The sequence below is a fragment of the Malaclemys terrapin genome, chromosome 1, assembly GCF_027887155.1.
Source record: "Malaclemys terrapin pileata isolate rMalTer1 chromosome 1, rMalTer1.hap1, whole genome shotgun sequence".
In the NCBI taxonomy this organism is placed as follows: domain Eukaryota; kingdom Metazoa; phylum Chordata; order Testudines; family Emydidae; genus Malaclemys; species Malaclemys terrapin.
Window position 1 is genome coordinate 47,375,643 of NC_071505.1, and position 16,353 is coordinate 47,391,995.

General features: G+C 41.2%; 1 protein-coding gene across 1 annotated transcript in view; it reads right to left on the minus strand.

The window, feature by feature from the left end:
• The window catches only part of TES (testin LIM domain protein), a 37,769-nt gene that overhangs the window by 12,790 nt on the left and 8,626 nt on the right, over positions 1–16,353 (minus strand). Inside the window, exon 2 of the mRNA XM_054023746.1 lies at positions 5,619–5,704. Coding sequence (XP_053879721.1) covers positions 5,619–5,704 — 86 coding nt within the window. The remainder of the gene's footprint in view (positions 1–5,618; positions 5,705–16,353) is intronic.

Below are 16,353 nucleotides of genomic sequence, written 5' to 3' on the forward strand. Positions count from 1 at the left end.
AATGGGGGGTGGGGCACATGACTTATGAAGAAAGGTTGAGGAAACTGGGCTTGTTTAGTCTGCAGAAGAGTGAGGGGGGATTTGATAGCAGCCTTCAACTACCTGAAGGGGGGTTCCAAAGAGGATGGAGCTAGGCTGTTCTCAGTGGTGGCAGATGACAGAACAAGGTGCAATGGTCTCAAGTTGCAGCGGGCGAGGCCTAGGTTGGATATTAGGAAAAACTATTTCAGTAGGAGGGTGGTGAAGCACTGGAATGGGTTACCTAGAGAGGTGGTGCTTGACAAAACCCTGGCTGGGATGATTTAGTTGGGGTTGGTCCTGCTTTGAGCAGGGGGTTGGACTAGATGACCTCCTGAGGTCTCTTTGAACCCTATGATTCTAATCCTTGAGCTGGCAGCAGCACTTACAGTGTGTATGTTTGGGAGTGGAGGTGTGAGGAATGGAAATCAGCTTCTTATACTTCCCACCAGATCTACATGTTGCGGAAAGTGGTTTCCCCTCCCTTCTACTCTCAGGGGATGGAGGATCGGTTTATTAGATCAAAACAAATCAAAAGTTCATGAAGAACAGGTTCAGTGCCTCTGCCAGCACCTTCCCCATCCCTGGATGTGTGTGTTAGGATGAGGTGGAGGGAAAGGGGGGATTGAAGAAGTTGAGAAAGCCAACCTTTTAATACCACTCTGGGCCACATCCTGGTCTTTACCACATCCACTTTGTGCTGGCTCCTGGCACAAAGCAAACCTGAAGCTGGCAGATTCAGCTGCCCAAGAAGAGTTCCATAGCATGCCCTCCCCTTCCCCTCACTAGCACAGGTTTGGTTTAACAGCCCTAAATCTCAGGGTCCTGGCCCTCAGTATAAAGGGAATACAGGTACTCCACATCCCTTCCTCCTGTAGGCATAGATCTTGCCGGGCATGAGTAAACTTGAGTGCAAGGTTAGACTGTAAACAAGGGTGTGACAGGCTGTGTGCTAGAGATAGTGTTTTCAGGCTAGTTGAGATAAATGGGAACACCTTGAACTGATAAGCTTGAAATGTAGATAAGGCGAGGACATAAGCAATTATCACACAATCTGCCCAGTGTCCAAACCAGTTAGAATCAAGAATAGATGTTCTGAGCTAGGAAAAATATATATAAACGGTGCAGTGACACAGGTGATTTGGTATTATGGTATCACCTTGTATGCAAACCCCAGGTCTGGGCCCGGCCAATGTGGGCATAGAGCTGTTACATGCCTAATTAAAGTAACCTGAGTGACTAACAGAGTTTTTCGATCCCAGAAAACAAGATGAAATGTTCTCCTAGAACTGGATGAGATGTTCTGGGTAAGCCGAGTGGAAAAGGTCTCGAAGGAAATCCTGAAGTTCCCCTTCTACTGGTATAGACCCTTGGAGCCGGTGCAATTTAAAACATCCTTAGGTAGGGTGACCAGCTGTCCTGATTTTGGGGTCTTTTTCTTACATAGACTCCTATTACCCCTCACCCCATCCCGATTTTTCACATTTGCTGTCTGGTCACCCTATCCTCAGGGCAGCTGCAAGATGTGCCTCGGGATCTGCTTTTTGGCCCCAGAATGAGGGAAGATATGAAATGTGGCTTAAACCACCATATTTCCCACCCTGGGCTGTACCAGGTGTGGAAGGGTTAGATGACCTTGAGGAAACTACTGGTCCCAAATAGCTTTTTTGTGAACTTGGCAGGCTATTAGCATCTTTTGGTATTCACACAGCACTGTGAATTCTCAGACTGCATTTCAAAAGGCAAGTCAGAACATCCCCTGCTGCTTGTAATAGGTTATGTTACATGACTCCAGTCTTACTCTCCCCATCTAGTGGGAAAGTATGTAATCATACTTAAAGGGCTAGTCTACATTGGCAAGCCTCAGCAGCGCCTTAACGTGGCTTGTGTGGTCGTGGCAGAGCGCTGGGAGAGAGGGACCCTTAAAACATAAATAGGCAAACCTGCAGACCCCCCAACCAGAGGCAACACGTGGGGGTGGGGCACGTGGGACAACATACCCCCCTTCTCCCGATTTCTGCCTTCCATTTGGCCCTGCTCCCTGAAGTGCTGATATAGCAGGACAGAGCAGTGGTGTATCTCCTTGGCTAGTTGCTGCCTGCTTGTGGAGCCAATGGCTGTGAGGCAACCCCTTCTGATAGCAGGGGGAGATCTTTCTTCTGCAGTAATTTTGAAATTTTTGGTTGCACCCCTCCCCAACCCACACAGGCCGGGTGACCTGCTGGGGTGAGTTGGAGGTGGAGATGGCGCTTCCTCCCCAAGTCCCGCCACCCGAGGCTGGAGCCAGAGTCTTGGCAGACCTCCTGAAACCTGCTCATGCCCCCCCCCATCCCTGGTTGAGAAGCAGTGCTGAAGAAGATTAATATAAGAGAATGCCGGTTAATGTATAAAGTTTTTTCCCCCTTGCAGGGAGGTTTTGCCAAGTTTATAGAAGTCTGCATTTCAACACAATTTCCTTGCCTTCTAGGAGTGGCAAAACCCTGCAGGAATGAATCTATCATCAATTCACACTGTATTTTAATTTGAACAGTAGATTCCATGCTGCCTTACTTTAACAGTTTTTAAGTCTTTATTTTACCTATGGTTTTTAATAGTTATCTCTTAAAAAGAAAAACCCTGATGGTGATAGTGGTTCAGAAATGCCAAAACAAAAACAAAACAAAAACCCAAAACAATTAGCCTGATAACGCTAAACTGCTCAGAGAAAAATAAGTGTTGTGGACAATTTTGAAGTCTTAAAACTATACAGTATTAATACCCCACTGAGAAGAAGTGGGTGCATCCCCGCCACAAAGAGTATTGTTGTAGGCTATTTGCAGACACCACTACATTGACTTACACTTAGTTATTATAACCTTGAAGCCTAGACAGTTTTTTTTTTTTTTTTTTTTTTTAAAAAGCTTAGACTTTCAAATAGTTCTGTAGCAATTCGAAAATAACCTATAGTTACATGGCTTTACAATCATACCATACACGAGGCCCTATTTATGACATAGATCCGTTCACCTCGGTCTTCCAAGCCATCCTGTGCTCTGGATAGAAAGAGGCTTATAGTTTCCAAACCTGGTCTGTTCCACACAAGGGAAATGGCCTGCCACCAGCTAGCCATACAACTCTCAATCTTTTTCTCCAGAAAGCCTATGGGGTCTTTCACACAAGCATAAGGAGAATCCCCAGCAGCTCTTTGAAGCGTGTTATATTGTTTTCATGCCTGACACTACAGCAGGGCTTTCCAAACTATGGTCATACCATCAGCAGTTGGGGTGGCTGCAATCCCTAGTATGTGGATGACACTCACAATGTGAGTATCTTTTGCTTTTCACAACGTGACCTCTTATGTATGGTGCGCGCAAGATCATGATGCATGGAGGATACCATTTTGCTCTACAAAATGGCATCCTCCACACAGCCTGACCTTGCAAACAACACACATACAAGGTCACGCTGTGCAGAAGATGCCATTTTGTAGAGCAATATGGCATCCTCCATGTGGCATGACCTCACAATATGGGCATCCAAGGTCATGCTGTGTGGAGGATGCCATTTTGCTCTTCAAAAATGGTGTCCTCCATGCTGTTTGGGGTCCTGGGAGGAATTCATTAAAATGGGGTCACACAGCAAAAAGTTTGGGAACCCTTGCTCAAGAAACCAAGGGAAGCCAATTAAAACTGAAACACTGGAGAGCAGATTCAATTCCATCCAGTAGAGGGTAGTACTACACTGGTATCATGCTGAATGTATTCAGACAGTAGAGCAGACAGATGTTAAAAACGTCCAAGCAGAATAAAACAGAGTGGTTGGGTTTAGAGATCTCGTTTAAGCCTCCCAACTTTAACAGCAACTCAGACTGCAATCCTCACCACTCCTGTTGCCCACATTTTCTTGTCTCAGTGAAAAGATAACTAGTAAATTCAAGGTTAACATAAATGAAAAGCTGATCGGGTTAAGATTTTGTCCATTTGTGGTTACATCCTATTTAAAATATGAGCATTTTTATTTCAAACTAGTATGATCAACTGAATGGATTTTCAGGTGTGTTTCCTCCTCCTGACTGATGAGCTGCTGCAACACATACTCAGAGGTCTGCATTTCCTTTATCAGCAAAACTTGGACTTTTTTTTCCCTTCAGTACCCATTTATACAGCATGATTCACTTTACAGACTACTTGCTTCACTTTTAAGGCCATTCAAGAGAGGAAGGATGGGTCAGTAGTTAAAGGCAATACACTGAAATAGTTATACTGGTAAAAGCCCTAGTTTGGATCCAGAATCCAGCATACTGAGTTTACTCTCTGCTGCAGCAGAAGGTCTAAATAGAGAGTGAATGTGTCATAGACCTTGTCTACCCTAGAGACCCACCCAGCGTGATATAGTTATATAGTACAAAAGCTATGCTAGTATAAGCACTTATTTCAGTTCAAGAAGTAGACTAAACTATATTGATGCAAAACCAGTATTCTGCATCCAAACTAGTGCTTTTACCAGTATAACTATTTCAGTTAAGAAAAATCCACATTCCTAACCGACAATGTTATACCAGTAAAATTTAAATGTAGTCAGGCTTTAGTAGAACCCAGACTCTGGTGGGTGGGTGCGGGTGGTGGAAATGATAATATGGGAGAAGTGGAAGTTTTTTTGCTGAGCAGGAGAAATACAGAATACTAATGCTATAAAAAAACCTCAAAGCCACTATCTGTTTATTGCACAGAAAATAGAGGCCATAGCCAATCTTGGATTCAGGAACAGCATACCATCAAAGTTCAAGCAATATTTCAAATAAATTACTTGAACATGGCAAAAGTTAAGTTAGCAATTGTATAATACTCCACAAACATTAACTCAATTTCAACGTTAATTAAAATCATTTTAACTACAGCTGATCTCAGACAAATGCTTATGTATTTTGTTGGAAGCAGGGGCACAACACATTTAGTTATCAAAACAAAGTGTTTTTTCCCCCCATTTCTCTCAGTGTATAAAATAGAGGAATGGAGTTCCTATTTATGGCCTTGATTCAGCAGGATTCTTAAGCATGCACCTAACTTTTAAACACAAAAATAATCCCATAGTCCCCATTGAAGACCACTCACATGCCTGAAGCTAGGCACTAGAGCAGAGTGAATTCTTTCAGCCAAAATTCCTTTCTTCCCCAGTTCAAAAATTCAGGTCAAGCAAAACAGTATGAGGTTGTGCTGAATTTACCAAAAATTGTTCCAATTGCCTCCTGAAACATTTTATTTAGACTTTTTTTTTAAAAAGTTTGGATTTTTCCATTCAAAAAAGCTTTCATTTCAAAATTTACTTCAAACTTTTTATAAAGCTAAAAAAACCTAATTTGGTTTTAAAGAATAGTCAGCAAGAAAAAAAAAAAAAAAAATAAAAAGCTTTATTTGCACAGCTCTACAAGGCACAGCTCAAGTACTTGCCAAATTATGGCCCTCATCCTGTAAACACTTGAGCATATGCTTTAACAATAAAGTATTTGAGCAGTCTGATTGAAGACAACAGCATTACTGTACTTATACCCCAGAAGTTAAGTATATGCATCAGTGTTTGTAGGATCAAGCCTTATATTTTAGCCAAGTCATACTTGTACTCACCTCCAGAAGTGTAGTTCAAATCCTTCACATTTATCCTTGCATTTTAAGCATGGGGCACCAAATCCTTGTTCATGACCTAAGCCCATCTGTTTAAAAGTAAAGTGAAAGCTTTTATGAGACTTAACATTATTTTTAAAGAGATTATATTTTGCATCTCAGTTTCCATTATTTTTCCCTTACATTTTATGATCAAGACCTTAAGTGTCAAAGAAAAGAAGTTTGAATAATCAAATGACAACTTATGGAGGATGACATTTTAGTCATTGAACCAAGAACAGAGCCATAAAAGCTATTCCATCTAGTTTTAAAGGTAAATACAGAAAACATTTAAATTGTACACATGTTCAAATGAAGGATATAAACTACAGTCAAGAACTCCCTCAAGACATTTATATGCATTAACTTCAGTCAGAGGTCAGGAATAAAAGAATACAACATCACGAGGATAATGCCAGATATTGCTTAGATGTTATTAGCCACTGAATAGCTAAACGTATCCCGTCCTCAATAGTGTTGTAATCAGTGTAGCATATTCTGTTCTCAATCATTACCATTGGCCCACCTCTCTCTGACACAACAGAATATATCTAGAGAAGGGCAATGAGAGTAAACAGTAGGGGAATGCTTTCATATATGGAGAGAATAAAAGTGGCTCATATTTAATTTGGAATGCTGAAGAGCAGGAGAGAGTATAATAAGTGGTATGATAAAAGCCAACAATTGAGTGATATTTGCCAGTCGCATAATACAGCAACGTAGCAGTAAAATTAGAAGGTCGAATAATTTTTCAGCTATCAAAAAAAGTTAAAAGGTATATCAGGGTAATTCATGGAATCACCAACATAGAGTACTGCTAAGGAGTTAAAGATTCCAAAAAAGGACTAGACACTTGAAAGAACAGAATTTTTATTTACACTTGCTAGAATGACAATGACCATCAATCCTTATCGTCATACAGTGCAAAAAATACTCCTTCTCCACCCACTAGAATGCATGTGTACACACACCATTCTTCAGATTGCAAGCAGTATATTTGATGTGGGAAGAAAGGAAGCAGTGGTGTCAAATACCACTATATCAGAATAGACTAAATTATTGGTTAGATGTAATATGGTAATTCTTATGCCTCTAAAACAATGAAGCAAAGCAAATATTTTTTATAGTTTAGTCCAGGGTTTCTCAAACTTCATTGCACCGCAACCCCCTTCTGACAACAAAAATAACTACATGAACCCAGGAGTGGGGGGGACCGAAGCTTGAGCCCAGTTGCCCTAGGTGACTGGGCCAAAGCCCAACCCTCAATGTCCTGGGTGGGGGAGAGCCAAAACCGAAGCCCAAGGGCTTGAGTCCCAGGAAGAGGGCTTGTAACCTGAGCCCTGCCACCCAGGGCTGAAGCCCTTGAGCTTTGGCTTCAGCCCTGGGCGGTGGGGTTCTGGCTCTGGCTTTGGTCCCAGGTAGTAGGGCTTGGGCTTTGGCCCCAGGCCCCAGCAAGTCTGAGCCAGCCCTGGCGACCCCATTAAAATAGGGTCACGACCCACAGTTTGAGAACCGCTGGTTTAGTCGATGGTTCAAATTAATTATTCAGCAGCTTATGTTGCAGTTTGCCATCTTAGATAGAGCTCTAGTTATTCTTACTGCAGTATTTGTGATATGAGTAACATACCTGGAATTGAGAAATCTGCACTTACGTCAGACTGATGAACAAGCCTTCCAAGAGGGAGCTAAATAAACTAATGTCACAGGAAATGCCATTTCTGGCAGTTGAAAGATTAATCAAATGTCTATTAGTGTCACCTTATTACCCTTGAACTCTTCTGATCTGTGGTCTTTGGGCTTTTCCCATGAATCCATAGTATGGGAGAGGACATATTTTGTCCTCTACCATTAGCTACTGCCCCATAACTTAACATTCCTATGCAAAACTCCGGAGCGATTTTCCCTACTTCTTTCCCCAAAAAACTAGCATTTCAAAGGTGCATCCTTTAGATCATGGCTGCACCTTCATCACCCTGAAGGTTCAAGGTGATGGATCCTAGTTTGCACGGTCAGTTACCCCTCGCTGGATGTGCTAACCTGAACCCAGCTCAGCAAATGTTTAGAAGATAATAGATTTATAGACAGGACTTCTCTCAACTGTATTCTACTCTATTAAATAGGAATGTGACAAATTAACATCAAGCTCACTTGGCTAAAACAGGTCCCTGCAGGGGGCCTTCCAACTGGGGTTCAGGGATAAGACACGCTGATGGGAAACTCACTAATCATTTAATTGGCAAATCCTAGCCCTTGTCTGATGGGGAGGTAGGGTGACTCTAGGTTAAGTTTAAATGGATTTCGAAAGCCAACCTGAGGGCAGAGAGAGGTTTGGAAATACGTGGCTTTGGACCACTGAAGTTCTCCAAAAGTAAGAGGATTTAAAAACCACTTAAAATAAACTCTGAACAATTTCATGAATATTTGATAATCTCCCTCCCAATTCTTCTCAGTCCTAACTCAGACTGCCTGCAGAGAATGCAAACTAATGCTAAGCAAGATCACTTTCCCTGTATGCTACAATAGGCAAAAATTATTCTTGCTTTAAAACAGAATGCCAATAAACTTTATTTACCTTCATATTAGAAGCTTTTAGAGGATATCTAGTATCAGTTACTTGCATGTCATTTTTGTTTACACAGTACACTGAAAGAAAGCCTGAATATTGCAGGCATGAACAATAGATGCATCTGAAAAATATGTGAGAAAGATTTCCTTATTGAAGATTGCCCGGTCTCGGAGGAAAAGAATTTAGGATTTAAAAAAAGGTCACTTACATCATCCCTGTTTCCTGCATAGCTCAATGACCCGATAAATGGACGAGCCATTCTTTATAGAGCCATGATTATCTCCATTTTATCTTGACCAGCTAATCAGGATTATCGGTGATTAATAACTTATTCTAGTGCTAGTCTAACATGTCCAACCAAACAGCAAAACAGAACCCAACAAGCATGGTTACACAAAATACCACATCGACTATCAGCCATCATAGATGAAAGACACAAAATCAGTGGTGGGCAACCTGTGGCCCACAGGCATGATGTAGGCCATCAGGGTAATCCGCTGGTGGTTGACAGACAGTTTGTTTACATTTGCACAGCCGCCCGCAGCTCCCAGTGGCCGCAATTCCCAGTTCCCGGCCAATGGGAGCTGCGGGAAGCAGTAGCCAGCACGTCCCTGTGTCCCGCGCCGCTTCCCGCAGCTCCTATTGGCTGGGAACTGTGAACCGCAGCCACTGGGAGCTGCGGGTGGCCGTGCAAATGGAAACAAACTGTCAACCACCAGCGGATTACCGTGATGGCCTACATCATGCCTGTGGGCCACAGGTTGCCCACCACTGATCAAGAGAGTCATTTAACTTAAGCACCCAAAGTCCACCTCATTGCTGGGTGCCTACAATATTTCACAAACCTCTGCTGCATTATGCATTTGTTTTATGCAAAATAAGATTATGTTTGACAAAACCTACCAAAGTATAGAATCAGAAGTTCGGTTGATAAAGAAAACTGTGGATTTAATATACCTAGACTTTTGTAAGGCATTTGATTTAGTACTGCATGACATTCTGAATAAAAAATTAGCACTATGCATTATTAATAAAGCACATATTAAATGGATAACGAAGTGGCTAATGGATCTCAAAAAGTAGACATTAATTGGGAACCATCCAATCAGGGTGTTTCTAGTAGGGTAACACAATCACTGGGGATACAATCTGCAGATGACACAGATTGGTGGAATGGTAAATAATTATTAGAACAGGGTAGTCATACAAAGCAATCTGGATCGCTTGGTGAGATGGGCCCACTGAAACAGAATATGCTTTTTAAAAACACAGTTATATGAAAGTTAAACATCTAGGAACAAGTAATGAAGGTCAGACCTACAAAATAGGGGACTGCATTCTGGAAAGCAGTGACTCTGAAAAGGATTTAGGGGTTATAGTGAACAAGCCATACAATAGGAATTCCCAGTGCATGGCTGTGGCAAAAAAGGCTAATAAGATCTTTGGATATATGACCTGTGGAGTAGCAAGGTAATTTTATGGATAAAAATATGGAAAGAGTTAAATAGGGACAGCCTAGGGTCCTCATGAACTAGTTACTTTAGAGAGCTTGAGTTGTTTGATACTTAACCCCATCTCCATTTCCATCCCCTGGCCAAAAAAAAAAAAAAAAAAAAAAAAATTCTGAAGTTTCTGTAAAGCGGTTAAGCCTGTAAATTCATATAGATTCACAGGTTCCAAGGCCAGAAGGGACTATTATGATCATCAACTCTTACCTCCTGTATAACACCAGCCATAGAATTTCCTCAAAATAATTCCTAGTGCAGATCCTTTAGAAAAACATCCAATCTTGATTTAAAAATGGTCAGCGAGTAGAAAGTTGTTCCAATGGTTAATCACTCTCAATGTTAAAAATGTGTGCCTTATTTCCACTCTGAATTGGTCTAGCTACAACTTCCATTCATGTTCAGAAATGCACTAGTCTCTACCCCACTATATGGTCATACTCATTGCCTTTGTTGACAGTAGAACTACTCATTCCACCTCCCAAAATAGTTATTTAGCATCCATAAACAAAATTGTTGCAGAGTTTTGTCCTTCACGTGTACTCTGCACTTGCCAGCATGTGTCAAGTAATATAGTCAAAGAATATTTAGTAGATGTGTCTTTTGCTTCAGCAGTAAGGACTGACTATATACATAGAACTGTAGTCAATATTCATTAGCTGACTACAACAGACCACATTTGGTGCATTCGAACAGTCCCCAAATTGGCAGGGAAGATAATCAAATGCATTGCATTTTTTCCATTCCTCTTCTCAAAATGTCAAGTATCAGGGGGTAGCCGTGTTAGTCTGTATCTACAAAAACAACAAGGAGTCTGGTGGCACCTTAAAGACTAACAGATTTATTTGGGCATAAGCTTTCGTGAGTAAAAACCTCACTTCTTCGGATGCATAGAGTGAAAGCTACAGATGCAGGCATTATATACAGACACATGGAGAGCAGGGAGTTACTTCACAAGTGGAGAACCAGTGTTGACAGGGACAATTCAATCAGGGTGGATGTAGTCCACTCCCAATAATAGATGAGGAGGTGTCAATTCCAGGAGAGGAAAAGCTGCTTCTGTAGTGAGCCAGCCACTCCCAGTCCCTATTCAAGCCCAGATTAATGGTGTTGAATTTGCAAATGAATTTTAGTTCTGCTGTTTCTCTTTGAAGTCTGTTTCTGAAGTTTTTTTGTTCAATGATAGTGACTTTTAAATCTGTAATAGAATGACCAGGGAGATTGAAGTGTTCACTTACTGGCTTATGTATGTTACCATTCCTGATGTCCGATTTGTGTCCATTTATTCTTTTGCGGAGGGACTGTCCCGTTTGGCCAATGTACATGGCAGAGGGGCATTGCTGGCACATGATGGCATATATGACATTAGAGGATGTGCAGGTGAATGAGCCCCTGATGGTGTGGCTGATGTGGTTGGGTCCTCTGATGCTGTTGCCAGAGTAGATATGGGGACAGCATCAGAGGACCCAACCACATCAGCCACACCATCAGGGGCTCATTCACCTGCACATCCTCTAATGTCATATATGCCATCATGTGCCAGCAATGCCCCTCTGCCATGTACATTGGCCAAACGGGACAGTCCCTCCGCAAAAGAATAAATGGACACAAATCGGACATCAGGAATGGTAACATACATAAGCCAGTAAGCGAACACTTCAATCTCCCTGGTCATTCTATTACAGATTTAAAAGTCACTATCATTGAACAAAAAAACTTCAGAAACAGACTTCAAAGAGAAACAGCAGAACTAAAATTCATTTGCAAATTCAACACCATTAATCTGGGCTTGAATAGGGACTGGGAGTGGCTGGCTCACTACAGAAGCAGCTTTTCCTCTCCTGGAATTGACACCTCCTCATCTATTATTGGGAGTGGACTACATCCACCCTGATTGAATTGTCCCTGTCAACACTGGTTCTCCACTTGTGAAGTAACTCCCTGCTCTCCATGTGTCTGTATATAATGCCTGCATCTGTAACTTTCACTCTATGCATCCGAAGAAGTGAGGTTTTTACTCACAAAAGCTTATGCCCAAATAAATCTGTTAGTCTTTAAGGTGCCACCAGACTCCTTGTTGTCTTCTCAAAATGGCATGCTTCTGAACCTTCTGAATAGCACTTTATGTTGGACCTGTGGTGCTGTTACTCTGTGCCAGACTAGCCTGTCAGTGTATCCAAAAATATAACAAAGTGCACTGAATATGCACATAAGTAGGGAATGAGAGTTTGAAAAGAGGATGGAATCAATTTCTCCATAAATGGAATTATGGAAGAAACTGTATGGATAGGTCAAATGAAATGCTGCCAGAGGAAGGTTTCTTCACGTCAACAGCTGTTGAAGAAAATGTTTAAGAAAGCTATCCAAAAAAATCTGGTATTTCAAACAAGATTGATGATTTAGGGACAGGTTGGGTATGGAAGATAGTATAAATGTAGTGAACATCTGCTTCATGCTCCTTTCATGACTCATGGGCACAGTGTTTTAAATGGTTACAGCTAAGCAAGTGCTACCAAAAGTAGAGAAGTAGATAAGGAAGTGTTGAGAAAGTAGATAAAGTAGATAAGGAAGTGTTGTTTACTACATCTCATAACACAAGAACTACGGGTCACCAAATGAAATTAATAAGCAGCAGGTTTAAAACAAACAAAAGGAAGTATTTCTTCACACAACGCAATGGTCTTAAAAGACTACTCTACTCCATTCCAAGCTGAACCAGCTGTCACAGTTGACCATCTATATATTTCAGAACTTTTAGCAAAAGCTTGCTGCTACTCTATAACCCCAGTGGCTGTATGTAAGCTTTTAATAGTTTGTTCATATGCGTGATATATTATAGCAGCCCTGAATGTCTACTATTAACCTGGATTATCAGGGATTTATAACTAGACCACAAATATTTGACTGAGGCTGAAATTTGGCATAAAAGACTTCAGAGTTCCCCACCGCCTTTTTATCAGATATGATTTTAAATCAGGCTGACAGCATTTTAAAGAGATTTTAGCACTTGCAAAAGGGCCACTACACTGGAAATCGAGGTCTTTTGTTTTAAAAAACCAAGTTAAGAGTATGGACAGTGGACGCTTCCCCACATTGTTTCCCCAGTGCCTCACTGTTTAAGTAGGTAGTCCCACCATAACAGGCAAAAGAGCAGTTTGGATGAAAGGATGAAGGATGAAGTGCAGAACATCCTGACATTTCCGGATTCAGATACATTGTAACACGCCTGCCTTGGTGATATGCTAAGACCTGAAATAGATTGTTACCATCAAGCATCACTTTCAGTTGCCATTGCTGTTTGTGATTATTCCTACCCACCACAATATGGATGACCAATGTAGCATAGTGCTAGAAACAAAGAAGTCATTTGTAACCACTCTACTAGTTTTGTTTTTGTTTTTTATGTTTATGAAATACAAGCCCCAAGAGTTATCACGTCTAAAGTTGGGTACAAAAGAGACAGAAGTCCCCTTAGAAGAAAACAGATCATCCAGTGGTATCTCATCTGAGGAGGTGTAGTTAAGATACCTGAAATTTAACTAAAAATTTCTATTACAAATAAAAATTTGAGATGAGAGTCCACCAGAATGCTAGCACAAGCTATTAGGAAGTGTCTTTAAAGATGAACATAGTCAGAGTCACACCCTCTTCCCAACATAGTACCCACACCTAGGGGTTAGCGCTCAGAATTCTGAGCTGTCTTTTGCTTTCCTTTATGCTTAACTAAAGAGAAAGAGCTAGGTGAAAGAGGTAAAGGACAGAAGAGACATAACTTAAAATGTCATTTCTAGAGAATTTCTACTGCAAGGCTTCCTTTCTCACTCTTGAGTGCCTCTCTTCCTTTAAAAGCCTTCTCTTACACTGGAGCCAGTGAGGCCTATTTGATTTGGCTGCCATCATGAATCACAGAAACTAAACTAAACTAGCTCCATGAAAATTTCAACCTCCAGAAACAAAGGGTACCTAAATACTTCCATTGTTTACAGATCTCTTCAGAATTTAACAAGTTGTACAAGACGTTCTCCAAAGTTCTCAACCCAATGAAAACAGAGGTTTTTTCTCAACTCTTAAAGCATCCACACAAGGAGAAGTGTCACGTTAGGGTACGCAATACTTCATGTTGGAAGAATCTGCAATATGCTGTATTCTTGGATATATTATTTTGCTTTCTCTCGAGAGAAGAATCATCCACATTATTCAAGTCTTCAAAGCAAACACGAGGGAATGTCCTTTAAGTTCATTCTTTTATACAGGCGTCCTTGGGAGCTTTGTAGAAAACTACAAGTTCTTCTGCTTCAAGCATCAACTTTTCATCCATATGGATGTGGAAGAATCAAGAGAAAAAGAAAAAAAAATACTTTCCACAGTGCCCCATCACACTTTAGAAAAAGTCACACAAAACAAACAAATCACTGACAGACCCTAATTTAGTTTAGGGAATGTCTAAAATAAGTGTAAAGACATGGACAAAGAGGACAAAATCCACACAAGAGATTCAGCTGCTGGGAGTACCATATTGATGCTATTTTGATCGGGTGATTATGTTTACCCTCATTGTTGGATTGGCTTTTACAGTAGATAAACTTAATGAAATGGAATTTGAAATAAAATCAAGGAACAGATAAGAGTTGTGTTAGATTTCACATTCCATTTCTTAGGATTGCAAGTTATAACTACAATTTATGAGCAACCCACCAATAGAAAGAGTTACTGTCTTGATGTAGAGCTTTCCTAAGTAGGTGTAGGCTTCTGAGACAATGCCTATGAAATTTAGTGGCAACTATATGTTGTGACAGATTCAGACAGGAAGAATATAAGAGTGCTGGAAGACAGGTATATCAGTCTTCAGAATGAGCAGGCCCTTCTTCCCTGGATAGCTAAAAAAAGGCTACTCCAGGCCAATTAAGACACCTGATGCCAATTAACCAGTTAAGGCCATTAGGCTAATGGAGACAGCTGGAACAAATCAAGGTCCCACTTATACTGGTTAAAAGCTCTCCTTCCAGTGCTCTTCAGGAGGCTGAGATGAAAGGAGAGGAAGCATTGCTGAATCCTGAGGTAAGGGTGATACTAGGAAAAGGGGACCATGGGGGAAGTGGCCTAGGGAATCAAAGCAGTGTCAGTGGTGAAGGGAAAGCCAACAGCTGCTACCATTAGGGTCCCTGGGCTAGAACCTAGAGTAGAGGGTGGGCCTGGGTTCCCTCCCCACTCTCCAGAGATCACCTGAAGAAGGGAAGCAGGACTCTGTCCAGGCAGGAGGCTGAATTGTGGTTACTGAGCTCTATGGAGCAACAGAGACTGTGGGGTATTCCCTTCCCATCTCCCATACTGGCTGGTGATGAAAGGAACTCCAAAGGCTGAGACTCTTGCTGCCACACTGAGAAAGAGAGGTCACATTGGGGCCTTTTTGAGTTTGAGGCCACTGAAACTGCCCAGAAGCATGGGACCCACCAATACAGGCTTGTGACTTCCTCACAATGTGTAATGAGGAGCATCATGTTACACCCTTGCCCCCAGTACATGCCACAGTTTTATTATTGTAATCTGCCTTAAAATAGGATGGTTTTACAGAGGTATGAAAAAAAATAAAACATACCATAAATTTGCCTAGGATTTACATTAGGTCCAGTTCTGCTCAATATCTTCAACACTACACTGATAAGGCCTCAGCTGGAGTATTATGTCCAGTTCTTAGCACCACATTTCAGGAAAGATGTGGAAAAACTAGAAAGTCCAGAAGGGAGCAACAAAATTGATCAAAGGTCTAGAAAACATGACCTATGAGGAAAGATTGAAAAAACTGGGTTGTTTCTTCTGGAGAAAAAACTGAGAGGTGGACATAACAGTTTTCAAGTACATAAAAGGTATTTTGCAAGGAAGCGGGAGAAAAAATGTTCTCCTTAACCTCTGAGGATAGGACAATAAGCAAGGGGTTTAAACTGCAGCAAGGGAGATTTAGGTCAGATATTAGGAAAAACTCTGTCAGGATGGTTATATGTTGGAACATATTACCTAGAGAAGTTGTGGAACCTCCATCATTGGAGGTTTTTAAGTACAGGTTAGACAAACACCTGTCAGATGGTCTAGTTATGTAGTTCTGCCTTGAGTGCATGGCACTTGACTAGATCTACTGAGGTCCCTTCCAGTCCTATACTTTTATGATTAGGAGCATTTGTGGGGAAAAAAATCCATTTAACAATATTAAGAGATGCCAGAAAAATGTCTGTATCTAAGGAGAACATTAGTGAGGATGGTCATAGCAGCACAGCCAACAGTATAAATCATGGCGCTGGCTGCAGCGGAAAAAAGATTAGTATACAAGTGAAAATTCACTTGTTACAATGTTCTCTAGCTAAAAATTGTATGCAAGAGTCAGAATGTAAACATTAAGGCATTGGTACACTGCCTGGTGATAAAGCCTAAGGCTATTAAGGAGACTTCTTAAAATTGTCAAAGAATGCTAGTCGTGTTTATTCAACTTGTACAAGTATTTGCTGGCTGCATACACATCCAGCTGTCAGAGATATGGGAATTACAACCATGATCATAACACAATACAAAACCATTGTCCACCTTTCAATTCGATCCTAGCGATTTTTCTCTGAGTACTCCTCTTTGAGAGGGTGGG